The sequence below is a fragment of the Kryptolebias marmoratus genome, linkage group LG9 (genome assembly GCF_001649575.2).
Source record: "Kryptolebias marmoratus isolate JLee-2015 linkage group LG9, ASM164957v2, whole genome shotgun sequence".
Classification (NCBI taxonomy): Eukaryota; Metazoa; Chordata; class Actinopteri; order Cyprinodontiformes; family Rivulidae; genus Kryptolebias; species Kryptolebias marmoratus.
In genome coordinates, this window is record NC_051438.1 from 25792149 (window position 1) to 25809128 (window position 16980).

Sequence of the window (16980 nt, forward strand, 5' to 3'; positions counted from 1 at the left end):
CTCAGTAACTTTCTGTCTTGTCAGTGTGATCTTCAGGAGACAGACAGCAGTGTTTTTCTAGGGAGCAGTTGCAACTATCTCATGCCAAGTCCATCTCATTCCCTCAGGCAACCCAAACTGCTTATTTTTCAGTGTGAGTAATCTCTAAGTCGTGCACAAGGTGTCCGTTGGCATGGGAGCTGTGATGTACAGAGTACAACGTTTAACATCAACTTAAAATTCTCATTTGAACAAAAATAAATGTCAAAAAAGTGGCAGAACTTTAATCATGGAAATCTGGATTTGTTTTCCCCATCTCTCCCACTTTCATTCACTGGCTTTTTACATTTTATACAATCCTTTGTTGGAAAGGTAAGAATATGGCAGCATTTAATAGATGTTTCCAGCCATAGGCTTGGATATTTACTCATAAGACTTGAATGTTTCCTTTCATTTATGCAGTGAACAAGAACATTCTGAATAAACTTTCAGCCCCAGTGTGAATTTCAAACCTGAAACAGGTGCACTGAAGTCTCACTCTATCTGTTTGAGGCAGTAAAACTAAAACTGATGTATTTTGTAACTAGACAATAATGTCAAAGCTTGTCATGTTAATTTTCCTGAACGGATAGGACAAATTTGATCATTGACATCTGATTTTGGGGGGAAAATTGCAAGTTAAGAATTTTGGTATTTCACTTAAAATAATTAGGTGTTGAAAAACAAAAGAAACAAAACAAAAACAAAGAAAGTTCAGGGATGTCAACCTAACACTGAATTTCTCTCACAGTCCCTGAAAGGTCCATCCATTAGCACTATTGTGGTAACATATTATCATCTAATACATAATTGCCATCAATTACTTGATTTTGACACATTTGTTTGGCTAATTTCACAGAACAGTGCACAGGCACACTAAGTTCTTACAATCAAAAAATCAAAAACAATAACAAACAAATAAGTCTCCTGGGGGCCAGAACGTAAGTACCCACAGATGTCAATGACATTATTGTGTTTTTTTTTCTTCTCCCCTTTTCTAGACAAAATGAAGCACACATCTGTCACCTATAGGGGTGAAATCACTCACTAGCCAAAATATGTCCACTCTAATGTATATAAAAAAGGACTAAAAACAAACAAACAACAATATTTTGGTTCCATAGGGGCTACAGAACACTATAATGACAAAACATTGTCATAAAAATAGCTATTCTTTTATTTTTTTTTTACTTTTCTGAATATTAGAGTAACGCATCAAAGTCAAACAAATAAATACATTTGAAAAGCTGCCTTTAGAGACCTTCACAGTTCACCTTTGGGGTTAGCAAAACACACAGATAGTGAATAACATTCACTGATTGCTGTTAACTGAGTTGAGTGTTTATGAGTAATAGAATCAGAGATGCTTGTCATATCTCATCAGTCCTAGTGTATCAAATGTGGTCGCCATGCCGTTTGTGTGAATTGCAGGCGATGTGAGGCGACATGAGCCTCACACACTGACCCAGGGTTGGTTCAGGTTAAAGTGACGCATTTAGTAGATGCTAAACAGTTTACAAGGAAGGAAGAGCAAGTAACCTTTTGGCTGAGTCATAGACTGTAAAACCTGGGGACTTTTAGCGTTTAGAAAACTTATTTTAGTGTTTTCATGTTTACATATGTGGTTTTAAGCTTTTGTTTCTGATCTCAGCATAGTGTATGATAAAGTTCATGATATACGTCTAAACTTTTCATCTTAGTGTGGTACGGTAGAATGGTTAAATGTTGGGTGTAATGAGAGAGATCAAAGCCTAAAACGAAGACATCTGTCAAACGGCTTGACTACAGTATATTTAACACATAGTTTGTTTCTGTTTTGCAGCTTTATAAATGACTTCCCAACCTGTGATTAATTCTACACTAACATTAAAGACCTCACGTTTCCAGAAACAGTCAGCGCTCTGAAAACCGCTACTAATAAAGCCTATAATTATCAAAATGTAAAGCACACCCGTCAATTTGGACTTTCCGTTTGTAGCCTATACCCTGAACCTATTAAGGATGGGGCTGCCTTATTTTTCTCATCAGTTGCTCCTCAAACATCCAGCTTAGTTATAAATGACATCAGACTCCCAGGCTGCATCTTAAAGTCAAATAGAGTTGCAGGAAATAAATGGTCACAAACCCAAGAGCTTTTTCAACATTTTTTGTGATCACAGTAATGGAACTAAAGAGGAAATATTATAGAATATTTTTTAAGAAATGTTTTAATGTTTCTGTTTTATTGTTCTTGACTTGATGACATTTTGAGAGTTCAGCCAAAAAAAATATTTCAAGGAATATATGAAAGAAAAATTTAATAAACCTTTATGAATTTGGTGAGTTAAATTAAACTTTGTGACAGGGTAATTCATAACTCTGCCAGCAGAGATGAAAAATGACAGACATTAGTTAGAACTGCAAGGCAGCTGTCATTGCTACAATCAGCTGATGGTTGAGATTTGAGACAGGGCTTGGAGTTTATAAACTCTGCAGAACAGACAGATAAAATTATTTTACATTGTTCCTGTTGCTGCAAAACCACAAGAATTACACAATTCTTCTTATTTCAAGGCAGAATCTGAATGATTAAATGCAAACAAACAGCAGTTTAATAAGGAAGTAAACTCTATCTCGATCACTTAGTGTAAAAACCAATTAGTAACATTATTGATCTGTTTATATCGTTACAAAAATAATTAATTTTGTGTATCAAAAATATATATTTAAATAAATAAATGTCTGAATATATTTACTTCAATGTGGAAAACCTGAGGAGTTTTCTTGAGTTGTTGAGAAAATATCAAACATCACATTTAGGATGTGCAAGGCAGCAGTGTAGTTTTCAAAACAACACTAAGGCTAATAATTAAGGATATTAACAATTAACCTAAAGGATGTAGGAATCAGAGGACTCGTTTCTTTTTCGTGTTTGTGGTTAAAGAGGGAGAAGCAATGAGGTATTTGAGAGCAGCGATGCTGGAGTTGAGTGCGCTGTGTTTTAAAATGACTCATTTGTGGAGGAGGCAGAAAGAATGTGCCGCAGCATTTTGTCAGCACAAGTCCAAGGGCTTCTCTGAGACTTCTCACATTAAGCTTTTCATAGCTCTATTAAGAGCTGATTTAGTATCTATTTTGTGTGCATTGTGACATTAAAGTTCTTGGTATTTTTTTTATTTTTGTTTTGGCGAGCAGGTTTAGCAGAGCGTGATATGAATCTGCAACGTATCCTGAGGCTGATTTGGCTCCACAGAAAAGACAATAAGAGGAGGAGCATGTGCATAAAAGCTGGAAGTGTTGGATTGTGGTTGTAAACATCCCCCCCACACACACACTCACGCAGGTCCAAAAACATGTCAAAAGCCAAACCAACTGCCCAGGATATGTCACATCTTGTGCCAATTCATTCAGGTTTTCTTTGCAAAGTAACACTGCACCTGCCAAGGGAGGCAGCCTGTTTAATGTTATAAAAACCACCTTGGGAGCCGGTGGGCTTATGCAGTAGCATCTGGCCTCACCTCAGATGCCTGCCAGGACGGACATTAGATCAAAATAATTGGCCAGAACAGCAGTGTGAGATGGACAAATGAGAGCCTCCTCCTGAGCGACCTGATGGCCAAAGGGAGAAAAAATAACTCTGCTCAGTGTGGAATGGGGAGAAATGATAAATTTTAAAGGAGTAGTGATTGATGCGAGGTGTTTAGGGGATGCTTATAAAGTCACTTTAACAGTCATAATGATATAGTAGCAAAAATGACCACTTATGTGCTTTAAATGGCTTTCATTATTATCTACAATCAAATGCATTTGACACATGATTATAATGCAAGGCTGAATAGTCTCTTTAAGGGTACGAAAAAATTTATCATTTGTTTGTAAAATAAAAAAACAGCAAAAAATATTTTCGCAATTTCTTTTGTTTATCACAAACTAAAGGCATGATGTTATTCATTAGTTAGTTACAAATCCCCTTTCAAGAGAAATAAGGCATTGTTTCACTACGCTGTAAGGGAAACAGCAAATTTATCGGTGTCTACATAATGTCAGTTGCACACTCTGTTGTATAATCAAATTTCAACAGTGCACAAAATGTCCGCTGAGCAAAACCATCTATTTGCAGAGACCTATTCATTTTGCTACCGTAGAATAAACAAAACACAAAGGTTATGGATGCACGAAGGTAGAAAATGAAATTTTTTAATTTTGGCATTCAATACTACAAAATACACAAACAGTTGTTCCAAAAGTAGAGATAAATAACTATGGTGTACAAAAAAAATCAAAAACATCCATGATGAAATATCAATGTAAAATTAGCAAACAAAGAAAAATGCAAGACCATTGTACAGCGACAAATGTGTAGCAAACAAAGTACATCGGATCGAAGTTCCCTTTGGTAAAACAAATAAATATTTATTATGAACAATCATTCTAAAAAAAAATAGCTCGACACCAGGCATTCCTGAAACAAACAGATTGGATATTGCTAAGATGGAGACTTTTTGCAAAAGAATTATCCAACTGATTCATCATGTACAACTTCTTCTCCTTGAGAATCTTTGTTTTTCTTTTTAAAAAAAGGCACAACAGTATAAAAGAGAAGTGAAAATGAAATATTTACACAGAATGCAGCCTAACGCAGCTGCATTTTGCCACTGATTACATCCTTAGCAAAAGAAGAAGAAAGCAAAGGAAAACTGCTAATAAACAGCACCTTTCTTTGCCTTGATGGTAATAATAGAGAAGCTGAGGAAGTGAAGGAGCTGGAGCCAGCTCACTTTTAGACATAAAAAAAACTACTTGAAAAAAGAAGCTCCCATTTTATTTGACAATATCAGCCCACACCAACTGAACTTTAAAACCATCTTCAGGCAGAGGAGGCAAAAAAACGCCTATATGTTATCTTGGAGAAGCTGGAAAATATAGAGCTCAAAGGTAATAGTCTACATCTGCTCCAGTGATTTTTTTGTCACTTGAAAATGCACTCAGAACACACTATTGGTATTCCACAGTGACCACATCCATTCAGAAGATTTATTAGATTCCAGTCTGTTCTGCTTCATCCAATTAGTGAAAGGACAACAGTATAAAGGAAAATCTTGTTAGCTCCCAGAGGAAGTGGATGAGATACAGAACAGCAGCATGGGTTCATTTCCAAAGTCCTGTTTTCATTGGCAGCTATTAGGCTTGTCTGAGGTCAGTCCCGGTCATCTTTACACACACACGAACACTCTTCATGGTGCTCCAAGGGCACGTCAGTCATGGACTTTAGCAGGCCTCGCCCACCACTCCGATGTTTCAACAGTAGAACCTGTTAAGAAGGAGCAGATTCTCAGTCCTCCAAGACATGGCACATTCAAATTTTTAAAAACAAAACAACTGGGCTCCTGTTCTGTAGCTGAAGACATTTTGCTTCTAATCCTGGGAGCTTTTTTTCAATTCAAAACCTGAGAGTGTGGAGTTCCAAGCTTTAAACTGTTTAAGATGCTCTGTTGTGAAAGCTAGATTCACATGCAAATTAAAAAATGCAGTTATAATATAATATATAGTTATAATATATGCCAGTGGTGACTGTCCATGTTCAAGTGATAATTTGAATGACGTTAGATGGCTGGATTCTGGAGATGTGACTTCCTCTGCAAATCTGAAGAGCTTTCTAAATGAGATTATTTCAAATTGAAAGGAGCCCTGTTTAAGTGCCATTTATTTAATAGCATTTGAATTCACAATAATTTCTGATGGCCAAATGCATGCTCAAGCACACAATGAATGTGGATATTTGTTTAAATAATAAAACCCCTTTAACATAGCAGTTGTCAATGTGCAAACTTTGTAACAAAATTAATGAATACCTCGTGGTATTTCTTTGTAACCCTGGCAGGAATACACTGGCAGTCGTAGCAGCGGTGAGAACAGCAGGCACAGTTCCCACCGCAACGCTTCACAAGGAGGCAGCTGGGCCAGAAGATGACATCTGTCCTTTTCAGCTCTTCTCGTAAGGAAACAGAGTAGTTGCGTGGTGTGCAGCTGTACAGTCGAGTGTCTTCCCTCAGCAGATTGAGATCAGCACCTACTCAAAGACAAAAACAACAACAACAACAAAAAAAAACTAATTCATAAAAATCACTTTAAATATATTTTTGTCTCCCAGTTTCAAGGCATAAATATAACTATTATATATACAGTATAACGTAACACAACCTGACTCTTATGTTAGATCATAAATGATCGTTTTGCTTAGGTTTAATGTAGAGTTTAGAAGCCTCTCACCTCTTGCTTTCTTATTGTGGATGAATGATTTCCCAAGCGCATGCCATGTGGGTTTGTACAACTCCTCCATATCCAGTTGCCATCGCTCTGGTTCCAGGTACTTCATGACCTCCTCCACCGTGCTCAGATCTGCCACAGCTTCTGACAACTCCTCAATACCCTGCAGGGATGATGGGAGAACTGCAGGGACTTCTGGCTCTGATTTACTCTGCAGGGGGAAATAAAAAATCAGAAGAGAGAAGCGATTAAACTGAAACTTTTATATAATAAATGATCAAATTACAGCAGAAAAATCTATTTCCATGTCAAGTTGTGTTTTTAAAGGTGTCCAATCTTGCTGAATTTACAACCCCTCCAAAAATGTTTATAGGTAATGGATCATTTAAATCCTGTTATATACCATCAATAAGTCTGTTATAGCCAAACTGATTAGTATTTTCCACATTAATAACCTCTAATTGGATCAACTCCTTTGAGATACTTTATTTTCTGCCACTTTTTGATGTAGTTAAGGGTCTGCAAACATACTTTAGCTCCTTCTGCTCCTTGCACAAAAGTAGCAAAATTTGTCAGCAGTGACAGTCTTATTTTTCATTGTGAGTAATAGATAGAGTTTAAAAAATGGGAGATTCTCATTCTTGTGTCATGCCATGATAAAATACTGTGCTCAAATTGGGTTCGGCCCATTAAATGCAAAACTTGGTTGGGCCTGATCTGACTTAAACAGAAACTTTAACGTGTGTATAAACATAAACCACAGCCTCTGAGGATCACACATATTTTCTACATTAGCTTCCTTATATTGACTTAGTAGAAGACCAAACATGGGCATACTTTAGTCTAATATTTATGGTAAATGCTGAGGAAATTTTGATATAATGATGAACTTTGCATCTAATTGGGATATTCAGAAAAAAAAACCTAGCAGTCACAGTGCATGGACTGCACAGAGTGCTGAAAATATTTAAAATTCTCTGTGCTCTAAAGCTCGGAGGTCAGTGGGAATTAATGACTGAATTTTATTGAGTTGTCGAATGTCATTACATCTCTGTCACCTCCTCAGCCCACTTTGCATCCGAAAAGGTTCTGGAAGTCTGCTTGGTGACATTATTATTTGTTTTTGAGCTCTCTTCCCTCCAGGCGACAGCATGCAGTCACACAGAAGATTGATAACTGGGTTGTTGGTCCTCCATAACAGAAGAGGCGAATCTGTTAAACCTTTCATTCTTGTGATGTTGCGTTTGTCCAACATGTCAACTTGCCGGCTTCTCTAATCTTTTGTGACTGGCAGGTAGAAGGCAACAATGTGACACAGAAAGGAAGAAAAAAAGCTTGTGAAGGATTCAAAACAGGTTGCAAGCAGATGGGTTTTTGAGCTTTAGGAAAAGGAGAAAGTTTGAAATTGAATCCAAGAACCTGTGTTTTTTTTTTTTCCTTTGATGGTTTATAAGTGAATTATGAAGGAATTCAAAGAAATATTGTAGATTTCTGTTATTGGTTTAAATTGCTTACCATCAGTTTGGGAAGCAGATGTTAAAACTGATACTCTTTAAGCGAGGCTTGGCACAAAGGTAAGTTTATCAGATAATGTAGGAAATATATAAGACAGAAAACATTAATAAGATACTAAAATACTCAAAACTAACTTTTTTGCATGATATTCTTCTAAAGTGACATAGAAGAAAACATGCTACACATTTGACTTATATTGCTTTTATAACTACTTAAAATACTTTTGGGGCTTTTGGCACTGACTGTGATAATGTCTAAAAGTCTGAAAAGGAATGTTATTAATGAAATAACTTGTCATGTGGCACCACAGAAAACACTTTCAGAAGCTGGTTTCATTCTTATTGGGTCATTGTTAACAGTTGGTAACAGTGTGGACTAAAATCTATTAACAGCTTGTGAATGTGAACACACACACACCCCTCCCACACACACACAGCTCCTATTACCAGCACTTTGCTTGCTCAGCTTCATATGGAGATACTTAGGGATTCTACAGATTTAAGAAATTGAGAAAACTCATTTGAGAATTCTGGAAAGACAGAACATAAATTAACCGCCATAAATTCAACAAGGGAAACAAAGCACTGATTGGGGGTTACATGTGAACAATGGAAAGGTTAACTAAAACAAAAAAAAGTCCACAGGAGTTCCAAAGAAACAGCTAGAATGAAAGTGGGGGAATAGACTGACATTCAACAATGGCTTGGAGCAAAGTCAAAAACATTATGCTGATTTGATTTAATGTGTTGATAACAGATGTAGGTGGATCCAATGAGCCACCGGGTCAGTCTAGGTTGTTAAAGATGTAGGGTTTTATTTCTACATATCTGACAGCACAAAAGCAAGGAAATTACAGAATAGTTAGCAAAAGTATCTGTTCATATTTACAAAATTATGACTCTGACAAGATAATCGAAAGTTGTGACAGTTTTGACAAACGACACATTGCTGCAGAACTGGAATAAATATCTTTACAATTTAAAATGATCATTTTTTGTTTTAAAGTACACATCAAAATTAAATTTTAAGTGTAATTTATCTAATTCTAGTGTTTAAGTTTTGGGACGCAGGGAGGGAAATTACACAGCCAATAGAGACGGAACCAAGATGAACACCTATCTATCCCCATACTCACCTATAAAGTCAATCCCTTTTTAATCAAACATTTTTTGGACCATGGAAGTAAAATATATTACTTAGAAAAACACCATGCAAGCACAGCAAGCATCCTCATACAGAAAGTATCCTGCTGAGATTCAAACTACAGAAATCTCTTGCATCTTAAAAATGAGGGGAAAATAAAACTAAAACTATAAACTACTTCTTATGATGATGATAAATAATAGTTATTTGAAAAACTGGTCTAAATCTGCCTATTTTCATTTTAAAAGAGTACTCCATCAGAATAAATCACAAATGTGGAGGTTGGCAGCCAAGCCTGAGGTGGGTTTGATGTGGGTGAAGTTGGCAACTCACATTTTTGAGTCGTCAACTAGTCTCCAACAGTGTCAACCTAGTGATTTATTAGCTTAAAATGTTTTTATGCAACTTAAAAAGTGATGCTCAATCTTTAACTTAGGATTTAACTTAACTGATGCCAGTTTGATTAACTGTAATGGGTAATATAAATTAAGTGATGTAGTTACATTTCTTTCCTTTAGAAAACTTTTGTATGATTTGAGATCAGGCTTTGATTTGTAAAAAGTTGATCGTATTTCATTATAAAGATAAAACAAAACAACAATGCGGTGTCACAACTGTCTTCAATCCCTGGCCATCAAGAACTTGCTTGTTTTCATGCTGTTTTTGTTCTTGTCACGCACAACCACAGAGTCTTATTCCTGGTAACTGAAATGACAGGTTCAGCTAACTCTGTTGAGATGACAATTCTGAAATAGCATCCTGGGAGAGCTCTGGAAAACAATATATCTGACTCTTTTGCTTGCAGTTTCAAACCACTTCCTTGCACAAGAGGACTTTGAGTAAGCAACAAGGTTTGGGTTGCGTGTTTTTTCCCTCACTCTACATAATTAACTGTAATTGAGGCCACAAAAAGCAGACTTTTTTAATGATTCCAACAATTGTTGCATTTGTTTAAATTACATTTTCAAGTCTCTTTGTCACAGTCAAGTAGATTCGTTCTGTTTGTGATGCTTCTTAGACGAATACTCGTGAGTTTTATTCCCACTGTGTAAAATCACTTCAATCTATTAAAATAAACAAGCTAGCAGAGTGAGCTTTGAGGCCAAAGGATCACACAGAGACAATGATGTATGTTTTGTTTGCTCCTTTAAGCCAAAACGCCCACCACTCAACACCCATCATGCCCTATTCAACAGGCTCCTTCTCTTCTGTGTTTTAACAACCTCTTTGCTTCGGCCATTTCACTTTTTCCCCCTAAAATCTCTTCCTGTGAATTACAGACTGTCTCTTATTTTTTCTCCTCTTTCATTCCATGGAAGTGGTAAAGAAGGAATCATTGCTTGTTTAAATATAAACTAAAGTGCTGGCCCCTGCATGGCATGAGGTTCCAGTAGCTGCTGGTTGACCGCAGAGGAAACAGAGTACTGCTGTTCAGAGCTCCTTCTCTGTCAGAGGGAGGTTCAAAGGGAAAACAAAGTGAACGTGCAAAGCCCTCAGCTTTTCCCCTGATGGTTTCTGCACCTAGTCGGGGTTAAATGTTCAAGAAAAATGTAATCTTTCGTTTTCCCAAATTACTTATCTATACGGTTGGGGATGAATTTGCATTTCATGTTTGTAAATAGAGTAAACAGAAAAAAAAATAAAAGAAATGTAAAAATATTATTTTTTCATGTTATTATGCTTACAATAACAATATAAAACCAAGAGAAGAGATCATCAGTGTGTGACAATGTAATTTAAGTCAATATCTCAATGGGCTGCCATTTACTTTAGTCCCGATAAAACAGAAAACAAACAAACAAAATAGATTTAAAAAAATCTGATGAGATACAAGCCACAGATTAGATCACAAAACTATCTTCAAATTCTCAACAAAAAAGTGTGCTTGTGTTTGGCAGGTGGGACATGCAGTTTTTTGCATTCACTGACTATTATTGGCTGTGAGAATAAGCAATTTATATAAAAGTTATAAGGACTTGTATTTTCTGTATAAGGCAGCATTGATACACATCATGACGTTTGATATTGTCCATGAACTCTTTATCAGTTTTTTTGAAACATTAATCTTGTTCTGGGTTTTTAAAGTTGTAGAAGAATGCGTTGTTAACAAGCCTAAAAGGAACACAAACCTTTTGAAACACAAAAATCTTTGCAGAATGAATAGAATGGACTATCAGCAACCTCAAATGCTGAAAGTCACTGCAGGAAATGGGGATTCATGAGTATTAATGAGTCGTGTACTTAAAGCAAGTTAACAGAATTAAGACATGACAGGTTAAAACATGTCCGTTGTCTCTTTAGTTTATCTCTGGGCTTTTGTTGGTGTAAAAGCAGGGACAAAAAGATGGTGCATGTATCAGTGTGTGTGGTCCACAAATCAAGAAAAGAAGAAAAAGCAAGAAAGTGAAAGAAGATGTTGAATGCAAATAAAGCAAACAAAGACAAGACCAACAGGGCAATCAAGTCCATTAAATTGTTCTTACTTTTTTTTCTAAATTAGACTGTTCACAATATATAATAGGTGGAACCAAATCTGAAGATGAAGATCAGAAAGAGATAAACATTGCTTTTGTGCTGTTGAAAAAAAAAGAACAAACAAACAAAAAAACCTCTATAGTTCGATAGAAAGAAACCAGATTAAAAAAAAGGGAATCTCTCGATGTACATCCAATGTTTACTTTCTGTAAGTTTCATTATAGTTTGTCCCATGGTTCATGAGATATTTTGGTAACACACACACACAAATACTCATGTCCACACCCCCTCCTTAGAGGACATCACTTTTTGAGTGGTTTAGAGACACACACGCACATATGCACAGCCACAAACAAAAATATTATTGTCTGCCTTCACCTTTCAGCAGTGTATGATAACCACAAAAACAAAAAACAAAAAGATTATTGTAGATTTTTTTTATCTATTTACACAATTTTCTTCTAAAAATTGCTGTTCATTAACCTGTATCAAATGTTTATTGTTGTAATTTTGATTTTGAATCTACAGTTTTTGCCTTCTTCTAAATGTAACAACATGGTTCATGTGTTTTTACCTCTTACACATTAATTGCAAAAGTATATCATAATAAGTGTGTTAACCCTTAAGATTGTCAATACTTTACTACATCTTTGTAAAGCAAATATTTTGAATTGTGTATTAACATTAAAATATAACATAATAAACAATTAAAACTGAACTATTTATTTTTCTTTATTAAACAGATCTATACTTAGTGCTGCAACACCCTTTTCCTTGCTGTTTGTAAATGTTCTATTCTTTTATTTCTTTGCCATTTGAAGGTGTTTAAATTTTTGTATGAAGGGTTATTGCCTATAGTCTCTTGTTCAAAAGACTTCTGCTTTTTTTGGTCGTAAATGGGGTAAAATAACATGGGTAGGTATGACAGTGCTTTCAGTTCAGGGCTCAGAAAAAAAAAAAAAACTTCCCCCAAGGTCAAAAGTTCACTCTGGGAATGTGGAATTACTGATTTTCTTTACTTCAGCCTCAAGCAACAATCAGTGCCATTGCAACACCTCGGGTGTCGGTGTAATCTGACAGGATGTAGAGCTGCAGCTGAGCTTCAGAGGTCAAATAATCCATTACATCGAAAATCTAAGTCTGATTGTTCAAGATTGAAGAATAAAAACATACTCTACTCATAAAAAAAGAACAGCACAGAAGATAAAAGCATCTAAAATGAACATCTTTTGTTCTGTTGTGTGCTATGAATTTATATCAGTCTAACAAAAACAAGGAAGAAAAATACTTACTTTTAAACAGAACCTCAAGAATAGAATGTGTAATCCATGTAACCTCATCTGTCATTAGTAAGGGTGTCCTGTAAACTGAAGGTGTTTCACAATCAAAACAGAACATTTGAACGATGTTCCTTACTTAGAAAAAGTTGTATAATTATTTTAAAATCAAAAGAATGGTGCTCATTTTGGAAGGAAAATCTCACTGAGTTGCTTTTAAAGTTTGGCAGCTAGAACTTAAATGGAATGATTGTCACTTAAAGCTTGGCAAAACAGAGTTTTCTTTTTTTATTGCCTACTAACAATAGTGAAAGGGCAATAGTATTTTTTCCTGTGTGTGTGTGTGTGTGTATGTGTGTGTTAATTTATCTATAGCATTAGTAAAATAGCTCATAAACCCTTCGACGGAGTGCAATAAAACTCTTAGAAAGTAATTAGAGGATGAACATCTACATCAGATTAACTTTTGGAGTCAACCCAATTCAAGATGGCCACCACAGCTAAGCAAAATTAGCCAACACAAGCATGGCTATAATTTAGTCTATGTTACAGACATTGAGCAAAAATTTAGAGTGAAAATGGCTGACATTCATCCCCAACACACACTTTGAGCACTACACATTGTACCACATCTTAGCCTAAAACTTTGGCTCAAAATGAGTCAACATTGTCTATTTGTTAGCAAAATATCTCATGAACCACTGGACAGATTTTAGTAAAACTCTTGAAAAGTAGTCATTGGCCATACATCAAAATAATTAACATTTGGAGTCAACTCAATTCAAGATGGCCACCACAGCCAATACATAAATGACTATAACTCGGTCGTTTTGTAGATTGCAGCTAAAGGTTTGTGTAATAGTAGCTGAGCATCATACTCAACACATACTGTGTGTGCTACACATTTCATGAGATTACTCATAATGTTTTTTAAAGTTTTACCAAAACTGCATAATGCCATCCTTACTCAGCATACGATTAACTTAGTTTAAAACTCTTTACAACTGTAAAAAAAATATGGCATAAGTGCCAGATGTCACATCTGGAATACTTAAAAGGAGATTAATGCAAATTAAGACACACATAAATTATTTTCAGAATAAAGAGTAGCTCTGCCTATTGTCATTCTGACTGGATATAAAAATGAAGAACTGTTGTGACATTTAAGTGTTAAAAAATGACAATGCACATCTTTCTGCTTCTAACTATTACGTACCACAGGCAGAAGGGAGTAGTGGATGCAGAATCCCGGCTCTGAGGGGAAATACTCATCGGAAATGAAGCGAATGATGATCTGACTGCCTTCAGATTTGTGATTTGCTGGCGCTGACTGTGACCCACACCAGCGACCCAGGAGCGTCTTCTCAGTCGGATCTTCTATTTCCACAAAGTCATACCTGGTGCAATCAAGACAGAGAAGTAGACATTTATCCTGTTAGGTAATTAAATTTCATTAAATTATTGTGTTGTTGCTAAAAACAAAAAGGCTTGGATTACTTTGTAATATAGTATATTTAAACTTTTATAATTGCAGTTTATGAAAACCAGTTTTAAGTCATCCCTGACTTTCTCATGACAGAATTACTAATAGAACATATTCAATATTTCCTTTTAAGTTGCTGTGCTTTGTTAGATAGTAAAATACAATAATTATAATTATGTGAAATTCATAAAACAAATTGGAGAATGTCAGAATATTAAGGATAAACATTTAATGGACAGTGCAGCATAAGCAGTTTATGGCCATTAATTATAGACTTTCATTGAGTTGATTTACTAATGCTAGTTCTTTTTTTTGTTTGATTTTTTTAAATTTGAAAAAACACTTTTACTAAGCTATAATAGGTTGTTTTCAAAGGACTTGTGCAGTAGTATCTACTTTTATTTTTGTAAGAATTGTTGTTTTTTCACATTTGAACTGGCAGCTATGCTTCTCTATGCATTTTTAAATAACTCAGATAAGCAAGATTGAGTTAAAATAGTTCCAAGTTCAAAGAAACTATAACTAGAATCGTCATTTCATTTGTTACATTCTTAACTTTGTAGCCCTGTAATCACACAGCATTTTCTTTTTCCAGGCCAACCTGCCAAAACTTAAAACCATTAAATATTATGAAGAGTGGAGGTCACGCTCCACACTACTTTGGTGTGCCAGTGCTAACACTGACCAACCTCAGCATTTAAGACGATCAGTGCAGGAGTTCAGCCTTTATTATTTATACCTGCCTAGACTGCACTTCATTCAGTACAGCCTTGTTTCACCAACTCTTCACAGTCTGGTATTAATCACTTTGCAATTTGCGTCAACAGGCATGCTAACCTTTCATTCACTGCTGCCAATTCGGATATTTGTATTTCAAGGACATTGTTTACATCTTTTCACAAGCTTGACAGATTCAATTCAAGTTGGTTTCTATAAAACAACATGGAGGGACATAAGCAAGCTAAAAATTGATTTTCTTTGAAGTTAAATAAACTCAGGGTAGGCGAGAGTCAATAAATGTATTCACTTTTTTTCATAGATTTGGAAATTTACATAACACAAACAAAATAAGACTATAAAAGACAAGCTTTTCTCTAAAACTTCTCACTCAGACAACTCCAGAGCATTGACAGATGGCTTATCAATAATGCAGAATGCCCTGATCATTACAGATCACCATGTGCTCAGAATCACCATATTAAACAGTGGATTCTCAAATTAACTAATGCTCTGAAACACATACAAAACTTCATGAACAGATACAGTAAACCTCTGCTGTTCTCATCTGAACAGCAGAGGGATCTTTAATATCATAGGGCTGCCTGAGAAAAGCGCTTTAAGCTCACACTACAAAATAAACTGTGTTTAATATCCACAGAAATTTTCTCCTGCATAGTTTTCACCTTGTGCATTATTAATAGATCCAATGTCTGCCACGGAGACGATGCAGATTAGCAGAACAAACAATTTTTTTAGCCATTGCTTTTCAGACTGAAGACAGAGGGCATAAATGCCTTTTGAAAACAGTCGTGTCGGGGAGCTGCCAAGCACGACTCTGCTGCCATGCCAACCAGCAGCAAGAGCAATCCCTCTTCAATATGCCTCTCCTCCAGTGGATTTGGTAAGAATGCTTTTCATCTTGCCACAGACAAACAGAATAGCAGATGAGCATCTCGACTATACAGCTTCTCTCTCATCTTAGCAGAGACTTCTTGCTCCGGGGTTGCAACCAGACCTGAACACATCTCCCTCTGTTGTTTGTTTGAGCCCCTGTCATTGCTGCGGATCAGCAGATTGGACATCACAGTCTTGTTTATTTGAGTCGTGAAGAGACATGTAGGTAAAAGCAGGGTATCAACAGCACTGGTTTACATTTTTGTTTTTTCTTTTTTTATGTATTGACACTAGTAAAATAGAAGTCTGAGGGGAAAAAAAATTGTGAATAAATTTTTAAACGCACATAAAAGATGAAGTAGCAGAACTGGCCAGGGGCTTAAGTATGTGAGTCTGTGTGTCTGGGTTAGAAATGGAGAGTGTTTAAGATAGGAAAAAAAGAGGCACAAAGACGGTCTTGTGATTGCATGTTGCATTCATCTGTCTGCCAATCCTGCCAAGAGTTTGGATCTTGGGATCTGACCAAAATCTGTTGGGCTTTAGTCAGGGGTTGGAGCGGTAAATGTGTTCTGACTTTTTTGACCCTGTAAAAGGATGTTGTTATTGTCTCATACACTCCTCTCTTTCAGGTCTCTGACAAGTGGAGTCTTGTAAAGACGGAACAGCACAAAAGTTGTCTATCTGCACCATGCCCCACAGTGCAACTTTCCCTCACAAGATTTTGACAGCAGCGCTCACCTCATTCGTCAGAAAGCACCCGACACTCGACAGGTGTGCTTGGGGGGGTGGGAGGATGGGGAGGTGGGGTCTCACATTACCTGTCCTCACAAACTGTTTTTCGTCTTACAATAAACACAGAGCAAACAATGAAAAATACGGATTGCAGGCACGAACCCGGGACAGCAGGACATTACAGCACTTTAGACAATTATAGTAGCAGCACATCTTTAACAAGATTCTGGATCCAGACCAGAACCAGAATCAGAAACACCTCATTCAGTTTCCAATAATCATCAGTGTATGCAGGTCATACTTATTCAAAGCCACATTTTGTTTCTGCCTCCTAATATGTTCAATTGCAAGATAAAAGTTAATCTGCTGCTGACATGTTGAACATCAATTGTGAGCTCTCAGGAAAAGAGCAATTCAGTTTGTTCTCCATTAGGGGGCTCTCTAGGAATTAGAAGTGAGGTTGCCCTCCCCGTAGTC

At 36.2% G+C, this 16980-nt stretch overlaps 1 protein-coding gene across 1 annotated transcript in view; it reads right to left on the bottom strand.

The window, feature by feature from the left end:
• Window positions 1–4178: 4178 nt before the first annotated feature.
• pdgfc (platelet derived growth factor c) overlaps window positions 4179–16980 on the bottom strand; it is a 39892-nt gene continuing 27090 nt past the window's right edge. Inside the window, exons 3-6 of the mRNA XM_017417414.3 lie at window positions 13891–14071; window positions 6268–6475; window positions 5850–6067; window positions 4179–5308 (exon numbers count right to left, since the gene is read on the bottom strand). Of these exons, the coding sequence (XP_017272903.1) occupies window positions 5195–5308; window positions 5850–6067; window positions 6268–6475; window positions 13891–14071 (721 nt within the window). The 3' untranslated portion in view covers window positions 4179–5194. The remainder of the gene's footprint in view (window positions 5309–5849; window positions 6068–6267; window positions 6476–13890; window positions 14072–16980) is intronic.